The sequence below is a fragment of the Ciconia boyciana genome, chromosome 3, assembly GCF_034638445.1.
Source record: "Ciconia boyciana chromosome 3, ASM3463844v1, whole genome shotgun sequence".
Lineage (NCBI taxonomy): Eukaryota > Metazoa > Chordata > Aves > Ciconiiformes > Ciconiidae > Ciconia > Ciconia boyciana.
In genome coordinates, this window is record NC_132936.1 from 41967927 (window position 1) to 41992943 (window position 25017).

Genomic DNA, 25017 nt, shown 5'->3' on the forward strand with positions numbered 1-25017 from the left:
TTACCTATACCTGAAGGAGTGAAGGGAGAAGGGCAGAGACTGTGACCCAATGGTGGGTGTCAACAAAATGAAAGACAAATATGTGGCCAGAAATTATGGCAGCCCTTCAATGAAAGTCCTGTGGACTGGAGAGCTGTCAAAAGGCGGCTCTTACCCACTATTGCTGCGGTGAACTCTGAAGACAGCTTTGTGTTACTTTAAATGAGGGGCTGGTCAGAAGAGCTGCCCTCACCTCACATGACAAGTGGTGACAGTACTGAAAGGAATTTGAACTCTGTATTTTTTAAGTGTTCTGCTTTGATTACAGCTACTGTCATTATCCTTCACACTGGCACCAGGACCGATACTTTTGGCTATTCTCAATGTTTTTCACCTTCTTGAGTGCCTAGAACTGCATTACTTATCAAGTGAGCCTTGATGGATCTGAGCTCCATCTATTGACTAGTACCTTTTCCTAAGAACTTCACATACGTTCAATAGACTCATGCCAAAAGAGCCAATTTGTTCCAAAAAGATAAGTCGTGCATCAGGCAGCAGTAAAGGGCTTAGAAACTACAGGTCTCCCTTTTGGCAGATGTTTGTGTAGAAAGCCTTTGCATTCATGCCAACTGGCTCTCCCAGCTCATGTATTCAGTATAGTACTAGAGCCTCAAGATGTGTCAATGTATAGAATACAGAAACTCTGCATTTGCATTCAAACCACAACTGAATTTAGACTTGCTTACCAGAGGTTAAACTCCTCTTTGTTCAAGAAAAGCCAGCAAACACTGGGGGCTCTTAACTCACCAACAGACATGCAGCATTATGCCTTACCTTGGCTAAGAGAAAACTTTCAAATTCCATCTTCCCCTCTGTCTCCAGAGCTATCTCAACCAAGGGCAGATTAGTTACGAATGAGTGAGGTATAGCTCCCCTTACCTGTTTCTAGTGTACGGCAAGCTGCCTCCCATTCAGGTCAAGCTCTTCCCACTCCCAAGAGCTGCTGACAACACTGCTGGACCGTGCATGCAATTGGTTTGCGGTGGGACTGGGAAAAAAAAAGGGTTGCTCTTCTGACTAGGAACTAAAATCTTGTATAATTAATTAAACAAAACCAGTGAATACAGAACTCAGAAAGTAAGTTTTACTTCTTTTTAGGTTTGAGAGTGCTCTGCTGTCCTGACTGACCCTGCGGCAAGTCTGCCTATGTTCAATATTAAAATAAAAAGTAGTGATGTATGCTGATTACTACAGCAGGTAATTGTCCAGTCCTCATTTTAATGGTTTCTTCTTGATTTCAATCACAGACATACCCCTATTAGATGGAATCAGAACCCAGTGCTCACATGTTTAGGACTTCCTATCAGTACATCAGAACATCAGGGTGGAAATACATACAGATTCTTCACTGCGCCCACTGTAGATGTGCAGGGTCTCAAAACAAACTTAGCAATGTAAATTCAACCTTTCAGATACAGCACCCTCCTTTGAAGCCTTATAAAAATACCAGTGCAACATAGAGCCATTTTACAAAACAATTATCTTTATAGAAAGGTATTTTAGTGGTATATGCTGAGGTAAATAATAAAAACAGACCCAACAGAGGGCATGACCAGTGTTATGGAGACCTCCGGATGAAATTTGGCCAAAAGCCTGTTTTATAAAAGCTAATATTTACCTACCAGTTATGATCCCTGGTAAGGCGCTTATTGCTGTAATACTTCAAAATTATTCTTCAGTTTACAAATTGAAAAATATACGAAATTAGATCTGTATGAATGTTAGGTATTAGCTGTCACAAATTTTAAAAGGCATTGTACCAAGTTTTCTTAATTGTTTACTAACCAATTTGATTGTAGCAGGTAAATAAACTACAGCATACATTTTACCTGACACCATGCATCAAAATCACCATAAAAACTAAGTTTATCAAAGTCCAACTCCACAAGGAAAACATGAAAAAGTGCAAATTATGTACCCAGTATTTCTGTCACAGCTGTTTTTTCTTAATATGGCATGAAAAAGGTTTACAGCATATATTAAGAAAATTCTTACAAGTGTTCACCTCAATGCTTATATATACAACATTTTGCTCAAAGTGCTCACTATATGAAAAAAACAATTGGATAAAAATATTTAAACAGTGCTTTCTGAACGTTCAGGGAAAATTCATAATACATCAGTCCCATTGGTTTTCCTCTTCACTCAGTGCAATGAGATGCAGAAGTCACATCAACTTCACGAAAACTTTGCTTGCCACATTGCCAGAAAACCTCAGTTACAGTGGCATTCTTGGTGTCCCATTGGGAGTGGGTCTTTTATTTTTTTGCACGTGGCTTTGATGTTTTCTAGATCTTACTACTTTCATTCTTACTTCGAATACTTCTTGTATGGCTTTTCGAAAACAATGGAAATTGTAGTCTATTAATCCTACAGAGACAGAAATGGTTTCCATATTAATAAAGACATTTATACAAATTAGGTAATGAAAAAATTGCTTATATTCTACATTTAGTGAAATACCACACTGTCTCTCTGGAGGTCATAATCAGAGAATTTTCCAGGCATTTTCTTCTGTGCTAAGCTAAAGCATGTTTGATAAATACAAATAATTCAGTGAGCATTATAGTTTCATACTATGTCCAATATTAAATATACTTATTAGTCTTAAGAGAAAACAAATAGAAGTTCATTGGCAGATAACAAAGCCTTAACTTAATAAAGAGCTTTGGAGAAGTGCTCAGCATACTACAAGAAAAATTAAAATCTTTCATAAAATATGGTGTCATTTTGTAAATTTGCTTTACAGAATAACTGTGATAAAAATAAGTAGCACCTAGTAATCAAAGAATTTTCTTTTTTTTTTGACAATGCATAAGCTTTGAAATGTTACCAAATAACAGCCAGCTATATTTCATCTTACATTGTAATTGAAAAATAACACAACAGACATGCTATTAGATTACATACATACATAATAGGCAGATAATATTACCATGTGAGTGGGGTGAATGTGATCCTACAGAAAAGCTGTAAAGCCATATTGGTAGTCAATTGGAATACTTCCTGGGTGCTACAATTGTGTAATACTGCGATACAATTTTAGAATTTTGGTACTGAGCTTATGACCTCATTCAAGGTTAATGCCATAGGCTTTCTTAACTCAAATACTGCAGTGTCTTCCACTTCAATTTCCCTAACAGGAGATGATACGTATTTTAAGTGGTTTAAATCCACCATGCTACACTTTGATTTTTTTCCAGGAATTATTTTCGCTCTCCCTAGAGTTGAGACAAAATATTCTGTGGAAGTCACCACACGCCAAAAGCTAATCTGCGTTATAATACCAGAACTGTACTGTTAATGAGTACAGGCTACAGCACTAAGTGTCCCAAACTGTGTAGACACAACAACCTGACACAGTTGTAGCCAAACCCTGCTGGGTGTTTATTCAAGATGGTGTCTTTTCTGAAGCAGTGTTGTTAGTAGGTATGTCAAAGTTAACACTTCTTATGCTTACAACAAAAAAATAAAATGACCACATCTAACATTCATAGATAATAAAGGCAGTATGGGTATTAAAGAGAAATTTGACCAGTTGAAGTTCTATAAAAGAAAAGCTAAATAGCCTGTAAAACAGCCCAGCAGACATGGTATGAGTACTGCATTCACAAACACACCAACACTGACTGGTGAATTAATATCACAAGATGGGGATGCAAGCCCAGATGATGGCTCATTCTTCCACTGCTCTGTTCTGGCCTCAGGGCATTTCACTAAGACCAGTAGCTCAGTGAACATCATGCCAGCGAGCAGAGTGATCATGAAGTAAGCTTTCACTATTGACCTTGACTAGGGTCAGAGAGATAACGAAGAAACTTAATGCACTTTATCTGCAAAATCTGAAAGCCGTCTAGATCCCAAACATGCAGCTTTTCAAAAGCCTCCTTTCAGAGATGAGAAAAGCGAGAACATATTTCTTCCTATCAGCCAGTTTCAATAATTTTCCCTTGGTTATGGCACGCAAGCTGTTCCAAATGCGTATGCTGGTGCCAACAGGTACAAATCAATGTTAGCCAAGATAAACTGACACATTCTACTGTTGCAGATGGAAGCTTTACTGTACTGGATGTAAACTTTCATATGCTTTCATATCAGAAAGTTGTCAAATACATTTATGATTTCATCTTATCTTAATGCCAGCACAAATACCTCATGCCTTTAAACATGTTATTTAAGCTCTACCAAGCTGTACTTACCTTTAATATTTGTGACATAGCTAGAGATTGTTACCAGCTAATGACAACCACAGTTATTCATTAACTTGCTAATATAAGGGAAAAGTAATGCAATACTAGAAAAGGAAAAAATACCTTTTCTCTCAAAGCTTTCTTCTCTGACAAAACAAACAAGAGCAAGGAATTTTGTCACTTCTTTTAAATAAAGGACAGTTGTATTGTTCAGTTTTATGATTGCCATTGATTCTTTGTCATAAGGAGTTCCAGTGCCATCATCTTTAAGCCTAAGGGGCAATATTCAAACAAACAAACAAACAAACAAACAAACAAGAAAAGATAAGCCACCAGATGAGCTAATAAAAGTACTCCCACATTGGTTCTTTCACCAGATAATCTCAAACTTTATGAAATTTTCATTTTAACCTTTCAGGGAGACTCTTACTCAAACTACACGCTATGTAAACTAAGACATAGAGATTAAATCATTTATCCAGTCACACACCAAATCTTAGATCTGGGGCTAGAAATTAGATTGTTTGATTGCCAAGTACCTGAACTGGAGCCTTACTTTTTCCTCTTAGTTACCAACCATTTACCACAAGGTTGTCTGTTTTCTTTTAATCAATGCACTATATTATGACTTTATCTAAAACATGTGAACCAGTAAGTCTGTCCTGATAATTCCAAATCTAGTAACTTTGCTTGAGCAGTGGCAGTGGACTGATAGTTTAAGCCATCATGAGACCTTCCTCATGAGATGTTGGCTTTTGCAACATCATATCATGAAAAGAGATTTCTCCTTCACAGATGATGTGTCATGATGATCACTGTATTAGTTTTATGCCTTGTAATTTTACCCTCATTCCTGAATGCCCACACAGATCTTGTTAAATGGGCAGTTACCACCAACCTCCCAGAACAATTAGTATCAATAATATATTAAGGTAGCAAGTTCCACAGATGCTCCAAGAACAGAGGACAAGAAATACATTGTAATACCATGTCTTTAGTCTATAGCTAAAAACATGGCAAGCAGATTTCTAGTCATAAACACTAAATGGTTACACAAAGACAACGACAGAGTGACATTTTGTGAATAGAGAGCCCCACAAGTGGTGTTGTACAGATAATAATTAAACGCATAGTCTTTGAACTACACAGCAGCGTCTTTCTCTGTACAAAAAAAATGCCACAGAATCAGCATCCTTTATGGTATACCTCTGTAAAACACAAGTTCCTGTACAGTTACTGAAGTGACCAACTCCAAAATCTGAAACGTACAGTAGAATATACAAACTTAAGAAATTTTAGAAAGGTATTCAACAATTTGTTGTTCTTTTGAAGTTCTAATGCTTAGTGCACATCTGCACTAGGATTCTCCCTCATACCTTCTCCAAGAGTGCAAGAAGTCTATCAATGGGTAAGAATGCAAGGCTACCAAAGACTACCACACTCTAAGCATGCTGCAGTTTAGCCTCCAAGTCTATGCATCTTAATGCACTAATTCTTAATGTGCCCCTGCCTTTCCCAGGAATAGCTGGCATCACATTCGGCCAAGGGCCAAGCCATTTAAAATATAACTTGCAAGGAGATGTACATGTTACCCCAGGAGATCTCCAGTTGCTAATGTATAAGGAGGGGAAACTGAAAAAAAACCCCACAAAGGTAATGTAGAGATAAGAAGATGAACAGAGAACTGAAGCAAGAATGAAGCAGTTCTCTGAGGCCAGTAGAGGCCACTAGCTATTAAAGTAAACAAAACTAAATGTGCCCCACTTTTTTTTTAAATGGGAGGCATCCTTCACTTGAACTCGTCCCTGGGGAACAAAATGTTAATGTTAATTTTTCCTTTTATTTTAGGTTGGCTACTTCCCAGTCCTTCCTCCACATAAAATTACTAGCATAGAAAGAGGAAGGTGTTCACAAAAAAGGCTGGGCAGGGAACAGTGCTTGTTGCTGGCAGGGGATCTGTACCTCAGAGGCCTGCCGTTTCCTCCTTCTCCCCTGTCCTGACATATTACACATTCTCATTATTGTTTATACCCACATCATTCTAATTTTGAAGCCATTTAGATTCTAGGTACACAGTTTTATGAAAAACATTAACTATTTACTTACCCATATATACAAGAAATGTCAATCACAACATCTATCATATCACAGCAGAGCTCATAAGTTTGCATATCCACTGGAGTACTGTCCGTTGCAATATAGATCTTACTGACTACATCAAATAAAAATGCCTTTTCAATCCCAGAATTCTATTTAAGAAAAAAAAAGAAAAAAAAATAAAATGGAAGCCATGTCTTCAAATTAATACCAAGCTTTTTTGTTCCCCTATTTGCCTGTTATACAAAAAGCTAGGCTGAAGAAGTGGAAGTTAAACTGCAATCAAGCTCATTTTGAAAGAACTGTACATACAGCACTGTCGTATTTGTAGCAAACCGCAATGCTCACAGACCTTCCAACAGTGTCTGCCTCTGGGAAGCCATAACGACAAGTTACACTCCCAAACTTCCCCTCTCTGGAAAACATTTGTAAAGATTACATTTATTTCAGTGGAAAATGCTGGGGGGGTGGAGTGGAATCTTCCAAGATCAAGCTTTTTGGGTTTTGATTGTAACAATGGACATAAAAGAGAGCTGTAATTTAAAGTTATTCTAGATGGACATGTAAGAAGGTAGAAACAAGGAAAAGAAAAAGCTGATGGACAAAGAAGGCAGTAGTGTTCAGGAATTAATTTATCAAGGAAATTGAGAAATTGTCTCATCGGGGTCTGTAGCTATTTTACTGTCTGGTTCCTTAGAACATCTTTTAGGATCACAGGAGGAAGACCAGCATTTTGATGGTGCTCTCTCAGTTTTCATGTAGCATTGGTGGTTAAAGCCATGTTTATAATGCTAAGGCTTGCTAATGTGATGACAGCTATGTTCCTGTCATCCTGCCAAGCTGATTAAGACTCTCTCCATACTGGAGATGTATCGTATTCGCAGCTCTCAGAGGCTAGCCAGGAATGCTAGCTCATATTCTTTGTGTAGATAAGTAAACTGCCATAAGCCTCTGCTTCCTGGAAAAAAAAAAAGGGGGGGGGGGGGGGGATGTGTACTGTTTAACAGAAAACAGTAGCTTTGCTTGCTGATATCAAGGGATTGCACCTGGGCAGCTGCCCCAGCGTAAACACAAAGAGCAATTTACCAGTATTGCTAAAGCTCAAGCTATAAAATATGCTTCAGAATCCACCTATATAAGGAAGAGAAGCAACTTTCTTCCATCAAACTGAATTTTCTCCATATATGGGCTTCCCTTTTAATATGGTTTGGGACTGCTGCCACAGCAGTTTTGTAACTACCAAAAAACATACTGAAAACCCCTAACAAGTTTTAATAGCTTCACCTTCCTTTGTAGTTACAGAACTTTTCCTTTTTCTTCTTCTTCTTTCTTAAGTCAACTATTTAACACATAGTTAAGAGACTAAAGTGACTCTCCCACTTTCCAAATTTCCTGAAATAAGTAGAAAAATTTCAGCCCTAGGTATGCTATTGAACAATGGTCAGCAATATTTTGCGCATTTTCTTCTTAAAGAGGCTTAATTCTGCCACCATCGCACACACAACTAAGGCTGGAAACACCCATCAGTAAGAACAGAGTATAGAGGTGAATTTCTTGCATTTCATTACAGAAAGGACTCTACGAGTGGCACATTTCAGTAAGTCATTAATAAAAGAAATATTCAAAATGAAGTGTACTCTGGGGATACCTTAGGCACACGGACTGAAGCACACAATGTACAAGGAGAGTCTTAGAGAACTGGGTTTGTTCAGCCTGAAGAGAAGGCTCGCTGCTATCTACAAATACCTAATGTAAGGGTGCACAGAAGACAGAGCCAAACTCTTCTCAGAGCTACACTGTTGAAGGACAAGAGGCAAAAGGCACAAGCTGGAATTCTGACTTGATACAAGAAAAAAGAAAGCTTAGCACGAGAGTGGTGAAGCACTGGGAGCATGCTGACCTGGGAGGTTGTCGAGTTTCCATCCTTGGAGATACACAAAGCTGGACTGGACCCAGCCATGAGCAACCTGCTCCAACTGGCCTGACTCTGAGCAGGAGCTGACCTCTAAAGGTCCTTTTCAGCCTACATCGCTCTATGAGTCTATGTTCTTTGAGTACTAAGAACAAAAATGTATGCATATTTATTTTGGCTATTCTGGCCACATGTGATAGTTCTGTAATTTTAATTTTTAAACAATAATTCTGACAGCACCTCACATACTTCAACAGATGCTGTCAAATAAGATTAATCACAAGATTCACCTGTAAATATAAGTATACAGCCATAATTCATTGCCAAAATACATATTTGAAAATACAAGTGATTTTAGACAAAAGAAGTTGGAACTCGAGCCCTGTAGTGTCATTCATGAGGAGTCATTATAAGACTTTGTACTATATAAAGAGAGACATAGTGATAATTTCAGTTGTACAGGTAAGATGTACTTTAAATTACTAAGATGCCAGTGACAATATAATAACATTTAACAATGAGAAGCGATTTTTTCCATCTCAGAACTCCATCTGCTGCAGCCTGCCTGTACTTGCAGTGACAGTTTAAAAGGTTTTCATCTTGAGATGTTTGCCATGCCAGCAGTTACGCCTGCTGGTAAGGGCAGAGCTTGGTGTCTTAACTTAAACCATGCTCATTTTCAGTTGAAACTAATACATCGTGGTAGGACCTGCTGAGAAACTGGCACATATTTGCTTCTGTCGAACTTTGTACAGTGACAAAAACCTTGGTGAAAGGGTAGGATGAACTTCCAGTAGTAACCACTAAATTGTACCCACATGACTTCACAGATTTCATTTGCCAGGGTTTTTAGTACAACTTTAACTGAAAAAGCAAAGGATTTGCCAGAATGTTTGTGATGAAATTGCTCAAGGAAAAAAAATGTTAGTACAAACAATAATTACAAGTCATAAAAAAATCAGGAAACAGTGGATAAAAAAATACTATTCAAAGAGTTGTATCATTAATGCTCAGTCAGGGAAAATGACAATAGGAAATCAACTGTTTCTGTTATTAGAGCAGGAGGGTTCCTTATTAGAGAAACAAAGGCCAACAGCTGCCTTACGCAACTGAATGAAATGCTGCCATTGATGTCAATGAGAGCAAGGCCAGAATAAGCAATAGTCATCTCTGACACAAGCCTACGGTCTGGAAGGAAGATGCAACATGCGCTAGAAGCTCTATCAAGTCCTCTGAATTGATGTAAGAGTATTCCATGGCTAATCTGATCCAAGAGAGTCATTGTGAAAAATCTTCTGCAATAATATATGAGATTTTATTTTGGATAGGTAAAAACCATGAGGTAGTTGAAATTCAAACCATGTTTCTCAATTATAGTGAGTATGATAAAGTAGAAGGCAGTTTCTATTCTTTAAACGGAATGGGTTCAGTAAAACTGGTAGTATTACTCCAATTCCTAGGTTAGGGAAATGGGCCTATCTTTTTCCTTCTTGAAAGTATGAAAAGTAAGCCAGAATTTAGCCCTAAAAAAGTAATTTTTAAAAGAACTTACAGGATATCACCAGTCACTTACAGTTAGGAATGAATTTTGGACAGTTATTTAAACAGGTCTTGCAGCAAACAGCAGATTTAGTGAATGAATTTTAATTTAAAATACTACATTTGAATTACAGATTATGAAACTTAAATCATTAAATAAACAAAACTGTACTTAATTTTATTTTTACTGTGATAACGCATTGTTTATTTTTAACACTTACTTTTTAACATCCCTCAAAAAAACCACATCAACCCTAAAATGAAAACCCACATTCCTGTGTCACACAACTTGATTGCTTGGTGAGGCCACAGTAATTAAAAAACAGACATCCTTCTATATGAAGCTGATAGAGTGTTAGTCAGGTAAGATTTACATGGGTTTTGAATGCCAAACCAACTGTTATTTTATGCTTTACAAGCAGTTACATTAAAGACTGTAGAAGCAGTATTATCACACTGATGGTTCCTCAAACGTACAAGCTAACACACTGTGGCACTATAAAGTTAGGCAAAAATCTGCTGTGAACTTAAGAGCGATCACAGATCTATTTTCGTGTTGGAAGTCTTCATGGCATAAATGAAAGCAAATCCTCATGAATATTGCTGCAAAACCCAAACTAGAACACCAATACACCCACACTTTGATATCCAGCACACCGGCTTCCTGAAGTAAGGCATGACCAAAATCCATGTCAAGGTTTGTTGTCACCAAGTTGCTAAAGTAAAGAGGCACCTGCTAACTAATTCTGTGCTGGCAAATGATGTTTAGTCTTCCTGTGGTTGCAAATAGAGTCATTCTGAGTCTCCTGTCTGCAGATAGAAGATATGCGTAGAAACAGACAGCAAGCACGCTGAAGACATAGTGATGCAGCTACACCTTGCTATAGGTCATTAACAAACTGGATTTTGCTCTGTTTGGAGCTAAGAAACAGTCTGAGACTGTTCCCCCTACTGAATAGGGGAAATAGTGTACCTCTCTCACTTTTCTGGACTTCACATTCATTTGCAAGACTTGTTCTTCCTTACAAACTACGTCTGATATTCTAGATATTATTGAAGCTGCCTTCTGGGTGTTCCAGACACACAAGCAACTGTCATCAGTCATTCAGGAAGCAGCTCGTGCTCGATTCATCTGGTGGTCTGGTACAATTCTTCATCAACTCTGAACAGTGAGGAGACCCCATACAGAGATCTGACTCACAATATGAATGACTGGGATGACTCTGGCACAAGGAGGACTATCATTCAGACAGCCTTCTCTTTAAGACTGTGTAGCATATTCAATATCTAATTGCTCCAGAACTGTTGTCATCACTGTGTCATTATGTTTCTGTCCTAAGTGGAGTTCGAGACTGGATGATAACTGGTATAAAGTCCAGCCATTTAGTAGAAACATATCTTTGTAACAAACCATTCATTATGAGATAGCATCATCTGTTGCTTAATAGTAAGAGAATAAGTTCTGGAAAGACCTTCCTCTAAGCCTAGCTCTCCCTTTCAGCAACACATCCAACTTTTTTCTCTCTCCATTTTCACACCCTACACTGAGAAACTGTGAAGTCTAATTTTATCTTACAGGCTGTTGAATGATATTAAATAATTGCATTACTTCAAAATCACAAAAAGGCACAACAAAATACCTTGCTTGGAAATTGAAGCTTGACAAATTAATGCTAGATGCAAGGTGCAAAATTAGAATACTGTGAGAAAGGATGCAGTTTCAGGAGCCGCTATGACCTGACTTAACTACCACCAAAATGGGGAGTTCCCCCTTCTCACAACCTGCTCACTGTATTCCCCTTTGCTCATGGCTACACATTCCCATCTTTTATCTTGTGCCAAAACAAGAGGATGTTGGACTCCTCCATGACCTGCTTTTAACTAAATTAAACAGTGCATTAGTGTGTGTCATAGTGACTCCATGAGGGAATGGGCAAGTGTCAGAACCAGTACAAAGGAGAGAAAGGGACCATCATACAGGAACAGTGGAGAAAGCAATTACCTCCACAGTGGTAACAAGCCACTAGATACACAAAGCCCTCTAATTGGCCTTGGGAGTAACTATGGAAACTGTGAAAGTTGTGATGGACTCTACCTCCAAAACCTTCAAGACAAGAGAAGATTTTCTTAAGCGGGTTAAACTTTGATACAAAGTAGAATTAATTCTAGGAAGTTCTACAGAAGAGGTCAGTCTAGATTATGTTCCTTCAAGAATTTATTTACACAAATTTTAAGTACTACTTAAACAAATGCATGCAGCACAGACCTTTGCAACATTCAGATTAATGCACGAGCAGAAAAGTGATGGCTGCTAACCCACTTTATGTGATTCAGGAAATACTGTGAGTATCTCAGCAGCTCAGCAACACTGTTTAATAGAAAGGGAGGTAAGGCCAAGCTGCACGTGCATGTATTTCAACTAAGTTCTGGTAATTTCTCTGAGAGTTCACATTCCTCATAATCTCTCAGAAGGAAGCGAACAGAATATCTGAACATGCATGTTGGACATAGCCGGATCTACAGACAAAGTATATAACAAGTACTTACTGAAATAAAGATGTTAAGCAGGTTTTCCAGTGTTGGGAGCTGTGGAATCAGTTTCTGTACCACTTTGCTAAATGCTTCAAATATAGAATGATCATATATGCTTGTCAGATAAAAGCTGGAAAAAAACGTCACCACATTTTCCTTTTAGCCACATACTGTGAACATGATGTACCTTTCATAATATGAGTGAAATGAAATATTGTCAAACAGCAAGTGCCTACTCTTATGCAATTACCCTTTGTGATCAAAAGTCACGTTATGATTGAAGCATAGGACTTCATTTCTATACAAAAAAACCCTAACCACTGCAAACTAGACCTCAATGTAGAACTTCATGATGCAACTCCCACCTTGGTATTCTTATGAAAATATTTTTTAAATTGTAGGAAAGGAGTATTACTGAGTATGTCTGTTGTGATCTACTTTTTGAAAGCTGTGGACCCATTTATCAATGCAATGACGCAGTCAAGTTGTTAAGAGCTCTAAAGAGCTGGCATGTTCACAGAGCAGGTCTCTCTTTTTAATAGATTTGTACTTGGCTTTAAGTGCTAAGAAAGACAGGACAACTTGATGTCCTCTAGTTCCCAGTCTGCAGAAGTCCACTATTTTTCATTATTTGCTACAACAATCTGCTTTATCAGCAGACATAAGGCAAAGATACAGCACCTGTCTTCCCAAGTGGCTCCAAGCAGGCTGTAGCAGTGAGGACTAGTGATTGGGAGGGGACTGTGAGGTGGAGAGGTTTCAAAGAAGGCAAAAGTGATGTAGGTAGCATATACACTCTACTGGCTGGAGCTCTACTGGTTGCTGCCACTGTCCAAGCAACTTATTTCAAGACAGCAGCTGCAGCAAAAACTGGTAGGACTCTGGTGTATTTGTCATCTGTTTTTAAGCACATCTCCTCTCCCATCTTTCCCTCCAAGACAGCAATCAGAAATAAGATACTCTGTTTGGCTCAAGTCAAATGCAATGTCTCTGATTATCCTTTTCCTTCGTATATCAAAAGCTTGTTGCCTGCTACTTCAAGAGAACAGAAAATGGTAACTTGTCAAATAAGCTGCTCTCCTCTTTAGGATTCTCTGCACAGCAGCTTTTCTCACCTGAGGTGAATCTTTTCCAATCCAGCATCTGCAAGGTCATCATTTGCCCTCTGGTGAATATCTCTTTGTGTTTCAATCTTGTGATCATCAGACAAACCATCCACTTTATGGATAAAGATTTCAAAGTTGATATCTGGATTCACTTTATAGGCTCTGGTCACAGTAAGATGCAGCCGAGCTAATGCTTCCATATAATCATCCTAATGAAGGAAAAAGAAAACTGTAGGGAAGTTCTTAAAAATATATATAAAATTTTATGATACTTACTTCTAGATAATACTATAGTTCAACAACAGCTTAATTTTTTTATTACACTTCTAAGCAGAAGCCTGAGCCTACATCCAGCATGTGCTCCAATCTCATGCTGTCAGTACTTAGGAGTCTGAGCAAGAACCTTGAGATGTTAAAGCCAATTAGTTAACTTTTGAACATACTGCAGAGAGAGATTAAAAATAACCAAGCAGCTCTTCAAGCTTTAATGACTTTCTTTTAATGTGTTTGTGAAGTAAGTTATTTATTTGCTTTGAAAAAAATCTGTGCTTTTCAACCCATTTGTCTATTGCTGAAGGAAGAAAATAAAAAGGTAGCTTAAACACCCTTTTTTTTACCTGAGAATCAATAACAAATATCAGTGCTCCAGTGCCTCTGAAAATCATCTCATAGTCAAACGTAGGGTCAAAGAAGTCAATTTGCCCAGGAAAATCCCATATCTGAAAGTTGACAAAGGAGCTGTTGGAAACATCCTCTCTGCAGATCTTGTTTGTGCTCTCCAAGAAGAGAGTCTCATTCGGAGACATTTTGTGAAAGACAACTTTCTGAATGGAAGACTTCCCACTTCTTCTCAATCCCATGAGCAGGATTCTTGGCTTAACTTCAGTACTGAAGGGATCATTGAAATCCAAAACTAAATAAAATCACACAAGAAGAAAGGTAATATACTATGGCAATATAATTAGTAACTGTTAGATAACATGCATTTGACATTTATCTTCATGACATTTTTACTTGAATTTATGCAAATGTTACCAATTTTTAAGCTTACGGTACTACAGGCATTTTAACTTGAATTATTTGCCCCTTAGGCTATACTATCAGAAAACCTACTTCTCACCTGTAAGACTGAGACTGCAGAAGGTTTGATCGCTCAGTTTGTATGTGAAAAATGTGTTATCACACACAGACATCCTAAAATACCTGATCTTACTCTAACTATCACTATCCCACACACATTCCAACCCAACTTTAAAGAATATAATCCAGTAACAACTGGATTGTCAACTGATAGCTACATCACACTGCTGGAAGAAAGGAGTAAGTTTGTGTTAGTTACATCTGTGTGATCTTCCTAAGGCTACATGAGGGCTTCCTTCCCCTAAGAGAGAGAGAGAGAGAGAGAGAGAGAGAGAGAGAGAGAGAGAGAGAGAGAGAGAGAGAGAGAGAGAGAGATGTAAAAACCACACATCCCAGGAGCTATAGAAAGAGGACAACTCAGCAGGGAAATAATTCCTCTATGTTGGGACTTAGAACACAGTATTGAGCTCACGAGAAGTCCTTTTCTAAGGTAGTTAGGATCGCACCTGCTATTGAATAATTTGTGTTATGATCTGTAAAAGTTTGTTATCCAATAAGTAAGATTACAGCATATCCCCTGCCTATTTGCAAAACAAAAGCCTGGGAACACAGTGATTTCATTGTGTTACCTACCCCAGTTTGAAACTGGTACCACTAAACCAGAACATTTTCTAGTGCTGATGCAGTTATATTAGCATAAAGGTAGTTATGGGAGCAAACTATACCGTTATATCTGCAAGAACATGAATGTATAGCTATCCACACCTGTCAGTACACCAACTTCAGTTTCAGGTATCTCTAATCAAAACAGCTGCAACAGTCTCAATTCCTGCATTTAGTTGGGCTATAACTTTGAAATGTCTGAGCTGAAAATGGTACTGCATATAGATGTAAAAAGCTTTTGAACACCACCTGTCTGCAGCGTCAAACACAAGCAACACAAAAAACTCAGTTGCCAAGGCTAAATCTGCAGAGTAAGGCTCACAGCACACAGTGGTCGGGTTTAAAATACTGATCAGACAACAGGCTAAACACACTAGCTATCAGGCAGACCTTCTCCCACCCACTGCAGTACAGACTATTCAACATAATTCAGAGCACAACATAATTGCACTTCTTTGTCTTTTTCTTCTGGGATAAATTTTTAATTGCAGAAAACTGGCACACATTTGTTCATATGCATCCTTCCTGCATATGCCCTGCATACTTTAAGTGATCAGCTTTACTCCAAAAGTACAAAAACCCAAAACAAGAAACCTCAGGAACAACAATTTGAACCTGTCAATTTATTACATAGCCTTATGGTCTGAAAAACATGGAAAGCTTGAAGGAATCCTTTGCCTTGGAGCATGTTTTGTACCCAGGGGTGGTGATCACATCCACCCTCTTGTGTTCCTCAAGTCTCGCTCACAACTTCGAGAAACGCAAGAGCAGGATGTGCCTGCCAGGGGGGCACAGAACCTTGTTCACAGCTGTTTGTGCCTCCTGAGCTTCAGTTACCCAGAATTAGGGCTTCTCAACTGAAGGTCTTGCAGTGCTAGTGTAAAACATCCCCTTGGCACCATCTACTGGCTTCTGAGCAGTTATGCCACTCAGTGTGGGCCCGTGGCACCACAGTGACTGACGGGAGTTGAAAACTCATTATCGGTGGCATCCTATCCATTTTAAATACATTTGAAAGGCCTTGACAGGTGTTACCACTTACTCTGCTCTTGTTAATTATCACACATGAAACACTGCCAGGCTGGAGCAGTGCACAGATGAAACCCCTTCAAGCAAGAATAGTGACAGCTAACTCCATAAGAATGTCATCCTCCTAACGCAGCAATGGCCAACTTCTGCTGATCCACAGACAACAAATTTAGGAAGTAATAAACTGCAGTCAACACGCTGCTCTACTCTTCCAGTCAACCTGAACAGTGATAGTACCCTCCTGTGGCTGCAAGAAGCATGTGCCTGCAATACCTCACACCTACAGAGGAATAATAAACATCTGCTCTAGGATGATGGAGCAATGTTTTGGGGGGTACAGTCTTGTCAATAAAGCAAACCAAAGGTACAGGATTTAACAGTGTTTCCTCCACCCCACCCCCACCACCACACAAATTTTCCACAGCTGCCAAATGTATAGTCACAATTTCATTAATGTGCATATATCCATACATTGTGCAACTTGCATTTTGGCCATCAGAAGGGAAAATAATTTATTCAAAGCTTTACAAGAACTAGTTTGAATAAAATACTTTATAAAGGCATATAAAGAACAGTCTTCTCATTGAGGCTTTATTGCATGTTTCAAAAAATTTAAAAAACTCCTATTTGCTCTGTACGCAACAGAACTTACGTCGTCTAATTTGCTATGGATTTGTACTTTGTGTCCCCTTCCTCTCCCCACCACAGTAACACCAACTTCCCCCTGTATGTCTTATGACATATCCTCTAAATAACAGATATGACAGGCTGTGGCTGATCTGGAGCTAAACACATGCCAGTTGGCTAGACCATACACGTCTACACCGCTCTGCCAGCTGCTGCCACAGAGAACGCACGCATCTGCTCGCCTGTCCCTCTAAGGACACTTTCATTTGGGTCTCTCCTCTCTTCTGAATGCCAGTTTTCATGAAACTTGTGGGAACTTAATCACCTTTGAGATGTCTTTCATTCAAATTTGGTTGAAGGTGGACAGCAGTTTCCAAAGTTCTGAGCGGTGATGAGACAACAAGGAGACAGGCTACCTACATAACTCCCTTTTCTTTAAGAAGTAGGCTAAAAACTCACATGTATCTTAAAAGAATATTTTAAATAACTTGGAGTTTTACATTGTTGTTGTATTAAATTATTCCAGGCTGTTAGATTCTTATGGACTGTAATACTTACTAGAAAAAAATTGCTTTATATTAAAGCCATACTAAAAAAAATACAGTTGCAAGTGCAAACAGAGTTACCCATGAGAAGAATGAACACTAGCTCTTCTGCTAGTAAGACTGTTATTTAGCTTTTGAAATCCTGCCAGTTCAAAGACAAGGAAATGCAAATGAGTATCATCCAAACCTGACTAGATAGCAAGGCTGCTATAGCACTTTCCTCTGAGAGACAGTTAAGAGATTACCTTATATGTAAAGGAATTGGACAATGTGCTGCCTGCCCACATTCCTTTGCAGAGTACATGACAACTCCTTCTTTAATTTGCCACAGAAATGCCAGTAGATGTATGACTGTAACTTCCCAGACTAGGTTACTGAGTGAGATCATAATACGCCTAAGAGAAGCACTAAACTCTTCTCAATTCTGTAATGGGAAAGGTAATTTTCCCTGTTGCGAGATGCAACACATTTCCTGCTTCATTCACTTTTGCAAAGAGTAAATGTTACAAAATGCCAGTTTCCAATGCATATCAACAGTCCTTCATATTTCAACTTTTCTAAGCAGCCGTAAAGAACAGAAGTCCTGATGGTTAGAGGCCATATCCTTTGAAGTATTCACATATTAAACTTAACAAACTCAAAAGCACTTTCCCCACAGAGAAGCACTCAATTCCTTATGAAATTTCTGTAATTGCAGTTGTGTCCCTGCTTATGGAGTGCAATTTGCATGCATTGCAATATGCAGAAGAGCCCAGCTCTGAGGAGTTAATTGAGAACTGCACGTAGTAGTCCTGACCTGTCTCACCAGGATGCAGAGTACACAACAAATACTCTTAATATCTCCTTAACGCTATTAGAGATATTGATTGATAACTAAAATAGTTTTTGAAGCCCATCCTGAATTCCACATCAATTGCAGTTAATTGTCAAGGCAGGTGACTATCAGTGCTCCACAGGCATGCGTGACAGGGATTGCCACACTGGAAGGTGCATTTGTAGATCTCGCCAGTTTTCAAACATCCAAATAAAGCACGGCCATCCATCTGCTCAAGTGATGTCAAGCCAAATGAAAATATGTTGCTCTTGTCACTGTCCATAAGGTAACAAGCCTCTGAGTCTAGTTTTAAACTAATACAGCTAATAACGATTATTTTTTTGCCCACTAATGCAATTGTTATTTTTAAGTTTTAACCTCTTTTGTGTAAAGGAGAATTAGCAGTCCCAAACTTTCCACTCATGTACCTTCAAGCCCATTGATCTCGCAGCATTTCCAGTACTACTGTGACTGTGGCATTTGCAGCACCTTGGAGTGCTGTCAAGACAATAGCCTTACAAAACACATACAATGAACATCTTCCACGCTAACAGATGGCCTGAGCCTAAAGAGTTAACAGAAAAAGCTTATATGCAATCAAGAAAGCTGTTCAGCTACTGTGGGTTCATAAACACTGCAGAAATGCCTGGTGGAAGGAAATTCTTGTGGCTAAAGACTCAGAACCAGAAGACCTGGTTCCACTCTGCCACAAGTGCGGCACTGTGCAATGATATGTCTTAAAGCTACTTCCTTGGACGCTCTGCAGAGGGTTTCCTCGCTTCTAAATACTTTTTAATTGCATATATCAAAAATATGACTAGGCTTTATGTAAACTAAGTGCTTTAAGGTCTGTGAATATGACCTCATGTATAAAGTAAAAAGATTAAGAAGCGGACAAGAGATATGGTTTCAGCATTCAGGCTGGAGACAAGAAACCAGTATGGGGTGAGAGATGACCAATATGAAGTTTTGAAATCTCCCATATGCCTACAAGCACAAATTATGTTTTTACTTTTAAGCCTGGCTTCTCCCTTCACTTTCAACAGCCACGCATTGAAGCTGTTCTCCTTATATTGCCCTTTCTGTTCTTTCTTTGTAGAAAAGTGGAGGCTGTGACACTGAATTTTGGACTACTTACTGTACAGATCCAGGAAGAAAGAGGACAAAAACTGGGAAAAGGAAAGCCCCTTGCCCTGCAGCCCAGTGTTAAATACACAAAACACAGACCCAAATCCCAACCCCCTCCATTACAGATGCTCTATGCCTCTTTCCCCAGAGAATTCAGAATGAAACAGAAAGCCAGGGGATCTGGACTCTTAAAATGGCCCTTTGTTTTAATCCTGCGTAAAAAAGGTCCCTGCATAGACTGTCTTCTCCTGCTATTCAGGATGTATAGGTTTGTTTCTGTTAAGTACAATTTTCTGGTGTTATTATGAAGAAGCAATTGAAATCTGTAGCAGTCTAATAAAGTTCCTATTGAAAAATATCCAAATAAATTCCTCTGAGGGCAGAATATGGATTACTTCTCCACAGAAAATGTTAAGTTAGTTTAGCACTAAAGAAATGTACTAAAATATATTATCTTTGCATCAAAATAAAGGCAATTTTTAGTACTTTCAAATAAGACTTTAATTAGTCTCAGCTACAGCTCTTACATCCCAGCATTCCCACAGCCTTTCACCATGAAGGCTTACACTCAAAGCACTGACCTTCCCCCCCTCCCCAAAATTGTATTAGTCAGTGCGATACCTCCCATGGCAGCCTGTAGGACTGGGCCTTTAAGGAGAAGGGTTCTGCATGCTAATCATCAAAGTAGCCTTAAAGCATGTGGCCTTTTATTATGCTCTTATAAAAAAGCAATTCTTTTTTCACCCTGAGATACTGAGAGTTCTGCAAGATCCTTTGTGAAATACATCTCAGAAGAATGAATTCAAGCTCTGAATGAAAGCAACAGGCTCTGAGCTGGCATTGCCTCTTTTTACTGAATGAGGCTGCTTTTCCTGGTAAGCCTGTCCTTCCTAGCATCACCATCCATACCGACACAGATACGCAGCGAGTAACGCAGGTTCTCATATGCGCAGACACACGGACAACAGACATTTAGCAGAGCCTGCCACTGTGGGGACTGACATTCACAGCTGCAGAGCAGCCCTGGACACAGAGCTGCGTGTTGCTGCTGCCTTTTATAGCCTGACACCCCCCCCCCCACCGCCTTGGCACACTCAAGTCACAGCACCAGGCCGTGGCCACTAATAACTCTCACCCCAGACATGGAAAATACTGAAAAGAGATTACCCCCACCACCACTTCGTTTGCACTCCTTTTGCCTCCTTCCTCTCTCCCAACCCTTCCTGCTACCTGTCACCCCTTGCCCTACTCCCTCTCCTCAGAGCTCCCCGCTCTCTCTGGCCCCACGGTAGCGCCCAACGAGCACCCTGTCCCCGTCCCGTCCCCTCCCACGGTCGCCTCCGCAGCATCCCCGCTCAGCCTGGCCTCTTACCACCCACCCCCGTCCCCAGCGAGGCCTGCCCTCCCTCCGGACGCCTCGTCCCCCCCACACCGCTACCCCTGGCCCCCTTCGTGCCCTGCTCGCCCTCGCCGTGCCCCCAGTCCCCGAGGAGCCTTGCCTCCTCCCTAACCCACATCCGCAGGCAGCCAGGCCCGACCCCCCCGCGGCCAAAGCTCACCTCCTCCAGCGGTGGCCCCGTCCCGCCCGCTACCGTCCCTGCCTCACCTCGGCCCCCGCCCCCCCTCACCTACATCTCCGCGCACACGGGGCCGTCCCTGCCCCGCATCCGCACTCGTTGCCGGCCACTGCCCCACAGCCCCTCCGAGGCCGGTGCCTGCCCCCCGGCTCTCCGGAGCAGCCCCTGCCCCCCGTAGCCCCACGGCGGCCGCGACGCCGGTCCCCGCTGCCCCCGGTGCCGATGCCGCTGCGGCCGCCGCGGGTGGCACTCACACGCCTCATCGCCGCCGCTCTCCGCGTCCCCGTCCGAGAAGGACTCGGCCCCGTCGGCGTAGCCCGCCAAGCCCACGATCTCCTCCTCCTCTTCCTCCTCATCGTCCCCCTCCTCCTCCTCCGGCAGCTTCCTCGGCACCTGGCTCATGCCGGCGGCGCTCCCGGCGGGGCTCCGAGGGCCCCTCTGCCTCCGGGCGGCCTCGGGACGCGCCTCGCCGCGGGCGCGGGGGGCCCAGGTGCCGCGCTGGCGCCGTGCCCCGCCGCCGCTCCCCGCCGCCGCCGCTCCCCTCCCCCGCACGGCGCTCGGCGGAGCGCGCGGCGCAGCCTGCCGGCGGGGCTGGAGCGAGCGGGCGGGGGAGGCGCCGTGACCCGCGTCACCTGACGCGGCCGGTCACGGGCCGGCGGGGCCTCCGCGCTCGCCCAGGCCCGGGCCCGGGCCCGGGCCCGGCCCCGCCGCTGGCACCCGGCGCTGGCGGGCAGAGCCGGGCGCTGCCGTGCTCGCAGGCGGGCTCCGGGGCCTGCCGGGCGCCGCCGCCTCCCATCCCGGCTCTGCTGTCCCGCGGCGCCCTACGCGGGCCTAGAGGCACCCGTGGGACCGGTGCACACGAGAGTCGCTGCCTCTGGTGCGCGGGGGGCCGGGGTGGGTGAGCGGAGTGGCGGCGGCGGCCAGGTACGCCAGTCCGCGGCACCAAAATTATTGCTGGCGGTTTTATTACACTTAGCCCTCCTGGGGGTCCTCGAAGTCGGTCGAGTCCTGCAGCGTCACCCCGCACAGAGCCCAAAAGCGGGCTCTCGGGGCCCTCCTGCATCACCCCCACACGCGGCTCTGCCTTCAGCATGTGGGAGACCGCGGGACTCGGGCAGGGCCCGTGTCTGCCCCACACTGCTCAGATCGCAGATCCACCGTGCCCGCTCAGGGCCAAACGGTGCCGGCCGCACTGCCAGCGGCCTGCCCGGTACTCCCTCCATGCTGACCATGTCGTTGTATGGCCAGGCCCAAAATGTTAAGCTAGGCACTAATGGTGGATGGTAACAGTTTCAGTGTGGGTGAAATTATTTTAGAAATTATATTCTGGATGAATAAGGAAGACTAAAGTCATAGTAGTGAAACCTCCTTGGAAGAGGGTGGGATTTTGAAGCCCCTGGCAGACTGAGGTGCACTCAGCTGCCTGCCATTGCTTCCTCCACAGCTGCACCGTGAAGACAGACCTTCTGCCCCTCACCCAGGGCCCTTCTCGGGAGTTTCCAGTGCTGCTCTTGTTGTCTTGTACCAGTCTAAGCACCGGAGCATGTGTTGGCCCCTGGCTGTCATCCCATGCTGCCAGCTGTGGTGACTGGCAGCTGAGTTATCGATTCTCCAGCAGCACATTTTCCTCTGTTTCTGTTTCTCTCTTACTACTTCTTCCTGTCCTGTTCTCCCTCCTTCCATTTAATGTAATGGTTGGTCTGATGTTTGGAGTCTCCACGTTTCCTGCAGCTGATTATTTTCCCACCTCTACGCTGCATGACAGTCTTCTCATCACCAGGCCTTCTGGCTGTACTAAACCCACTTGAGATAACAGAGGCACACTTTTGTCCAGGAGGGGGAAGAAACTCCCCTCTTATGTTCCACATCATGACAAATCTACCAATGCACGAATTTATTGAAATGCCTTTCTTTATTCTCAACTTATCAACCTGCTTGGAAGTTTTGCTGGAACATTAACAATGTACCAAAAAATTATGGGAAACACTTCAAAGTTAAATCCCTTACAAAGAATTAGGACTTACGTTTGGAGCAGGAATTTTTAGCAGTCATGTTTTCAGCGTTGTGTCTTGGGACAGCCCTGGGAGGCATTAATCTGCTGAAAACTCCTGATGGAAAGAGGAGGAGAGTTTCCAGGTCTGTAATGAAGGACTATCGGCTGACCACCTCTGCGCAGAAAGGGCCGTTAGGTTTTAAGGCTTGCTATGGGAAGTGGGTCTTGCCCAGAAATCTGTCTGTATTGGGTTTCTTTTATACAAAGAGCAATGAAACATCACCAGTGAGAGAGAGAGAATAATTTGGAGATATTAAAATACTAAATCAGGGTGTAGAAGCTCAGGAATGACAGGACTCGTTACAATGCAGCTCTTCCCACAACATTGATGTCAGTGACCTTCCTGCTTGACCACAGCTTCAGGTTCAAAGCCACGTAGACTCCAGGCCCATCGCCAGATAGGTTTTTAGAGTAGGGCTGAAGCACTTCTGCCAACCCCTTGGCAATAGAATCTGTCCTGGACTCCACATAAGCTTCAGGACTTGTTCTTCCGCTGTCCTTTTGCCACCAAGTTGTTCTCTGTCACTTCTGCACCTGGCCTTTTAATTTCCTTCTTTTTCTTTTGTCAGGTCATTTAACTTTGAAGCCTCTTGCACATCATGAAGCAGCACCCAACCTTCAGTCACAGGCCTTGTAGTAAGAGCAGGTTGACATGGGGTTGTGTCTTTGAATACAGGATGTGTACAATATTAGATGTGACTGGACTTTGTCAGCAGGGAGCTGCAGTTCATAGGCATGACACGCTTTCTGTTTCAGGAAGCGGAGGGAATGTCTCATGAGTTTCTCTTCCCAACAGAAAAAAAAATCCAGAAGAATACAAAACTGGCTGTCTGGATTAAAAAAGGTGAACGATAATTAAACACAGGGAATGGCCCCACTGACATCCACACAATCAGGGGAGCCCGTCTGCATCTAGGTTTGCAGGATCGTGACAGCGTCTCATCCTGCTTCTGTTAAAGGGGGGAAACTCCCATTAAATAGACTGGTGGCAAATCAGTGCCAAGAAAGCCTTCTTCTGCAATGTGTTAACGTCTTGTTTCCCAGTCATAATGATCAAACATAGCCAAAGTAGTCCTGCAAACATTTACATATATGGAACTTAATTAACATATAGCTTAACTGTTACTCACATGAATACTTCCATTCCTACATCAGAATTTTACACAATATCAAGTAAAATAAAATTCCCATGAAGTAAGCCTATCCTGAATATGGAAACAAGCAAACAAAATTATAGCGTGAGGAATCACAACATATTTTTATGTATTTTAGCAATTACATTCTAATTTCGGTAATGACACCAGACTGAATTCAGACTAGTGCTGTAGTTTTGACAAAGCTACAAAGCTTTGCTGAGATCAGAGAGGCGTCAGAATACAAAATTCAGTCAGTAAATCTTTCCTGTGGAGCACCAAGGGTTTTGATGTGAACCTGTGGTGTGACTGTTGCCACAGAATGATGAATACCATCGTATTTGTTCCGTGAAAAACGCATAAGTAGAATCATCTGCAAAAAACATTCAAAAGAATATATTAATCACACAAGTGCCTGTGATACTTCAACGTTTAGTTCGTTTAGGGCATCATCCCGAGAATGCCTTTGAGCCAGAAGAACAGCCTTTGAAAGCCATGTTCCCGCAGGATCAGGCATTGTATGGGGAACAGCTGCTTTCTTTTTCTCCTTCTTCTTCAGATCCCGCTTTTCTAATTTCACTCAGCCTACCCACACAACTCCTTTCTCCTGTACTGGTGTCTACAGATGGCCTCGTCTAACTTGCCTCCCGACCAGTTTGTGAATTACCCATGTACACACGTAATTGCTCACATATGCACATGACTTCGGTGAACCGAAGGTCCCTGGGACGTTGTCATAGCTAGAGGGGTGGGTGAGGCACAGCGAGCTTTCAAGTCAGCCCTCTCTGACCTTCAGCCCGGACTTCAAAGCCCGCTGGCTGGCTCCCTGCTGGAGGGAAGGGCATCTGGCCTCCCCGAAATTGGTTTTGTAGCACTTCTGCTCCTACGCAAATTATTACGAGCTTCCACAATTAAGTTGCGAATGAGCTTCGGTTCGGGAGAGCATCCAGCTC

The 25017-nt window shown here is 42.0% G+C and overlaps 1 protein-coding gene across 1 annotated transcript; it reads right to left on the minus strand.

The window, feature by feature from the left end:
• Positions 1-1237: 1237 nt before the first annotated feature.
• RRAGD (Ras related GTP binding D) lies at positions 1238-21439 on the minus strand. Its single transcript, XM_072855456.1, has 7 exons — positions 21133-21439; positions 14033-14328; positions 13425-13624; positions 12325-12439; positions 6336-6478; positions 4353-4501; positions 1238-2409 (listed from the first exon to the last, which is right to left on the minus strand). The coding sequence occupies exons 1-7, from the start codon at positions 21278-21280 to the stop codon at positions 2258-2260; spliced, it is 1203 nt and encodes a 400-aa protein (XP_072711557.1). The 5' UTR covers positions 21281-21439; the 3' UTR covers positions 1238-2257.
• Between the last annotated feature and the right edge of the window lie 3578 nt (positions 21440-25017).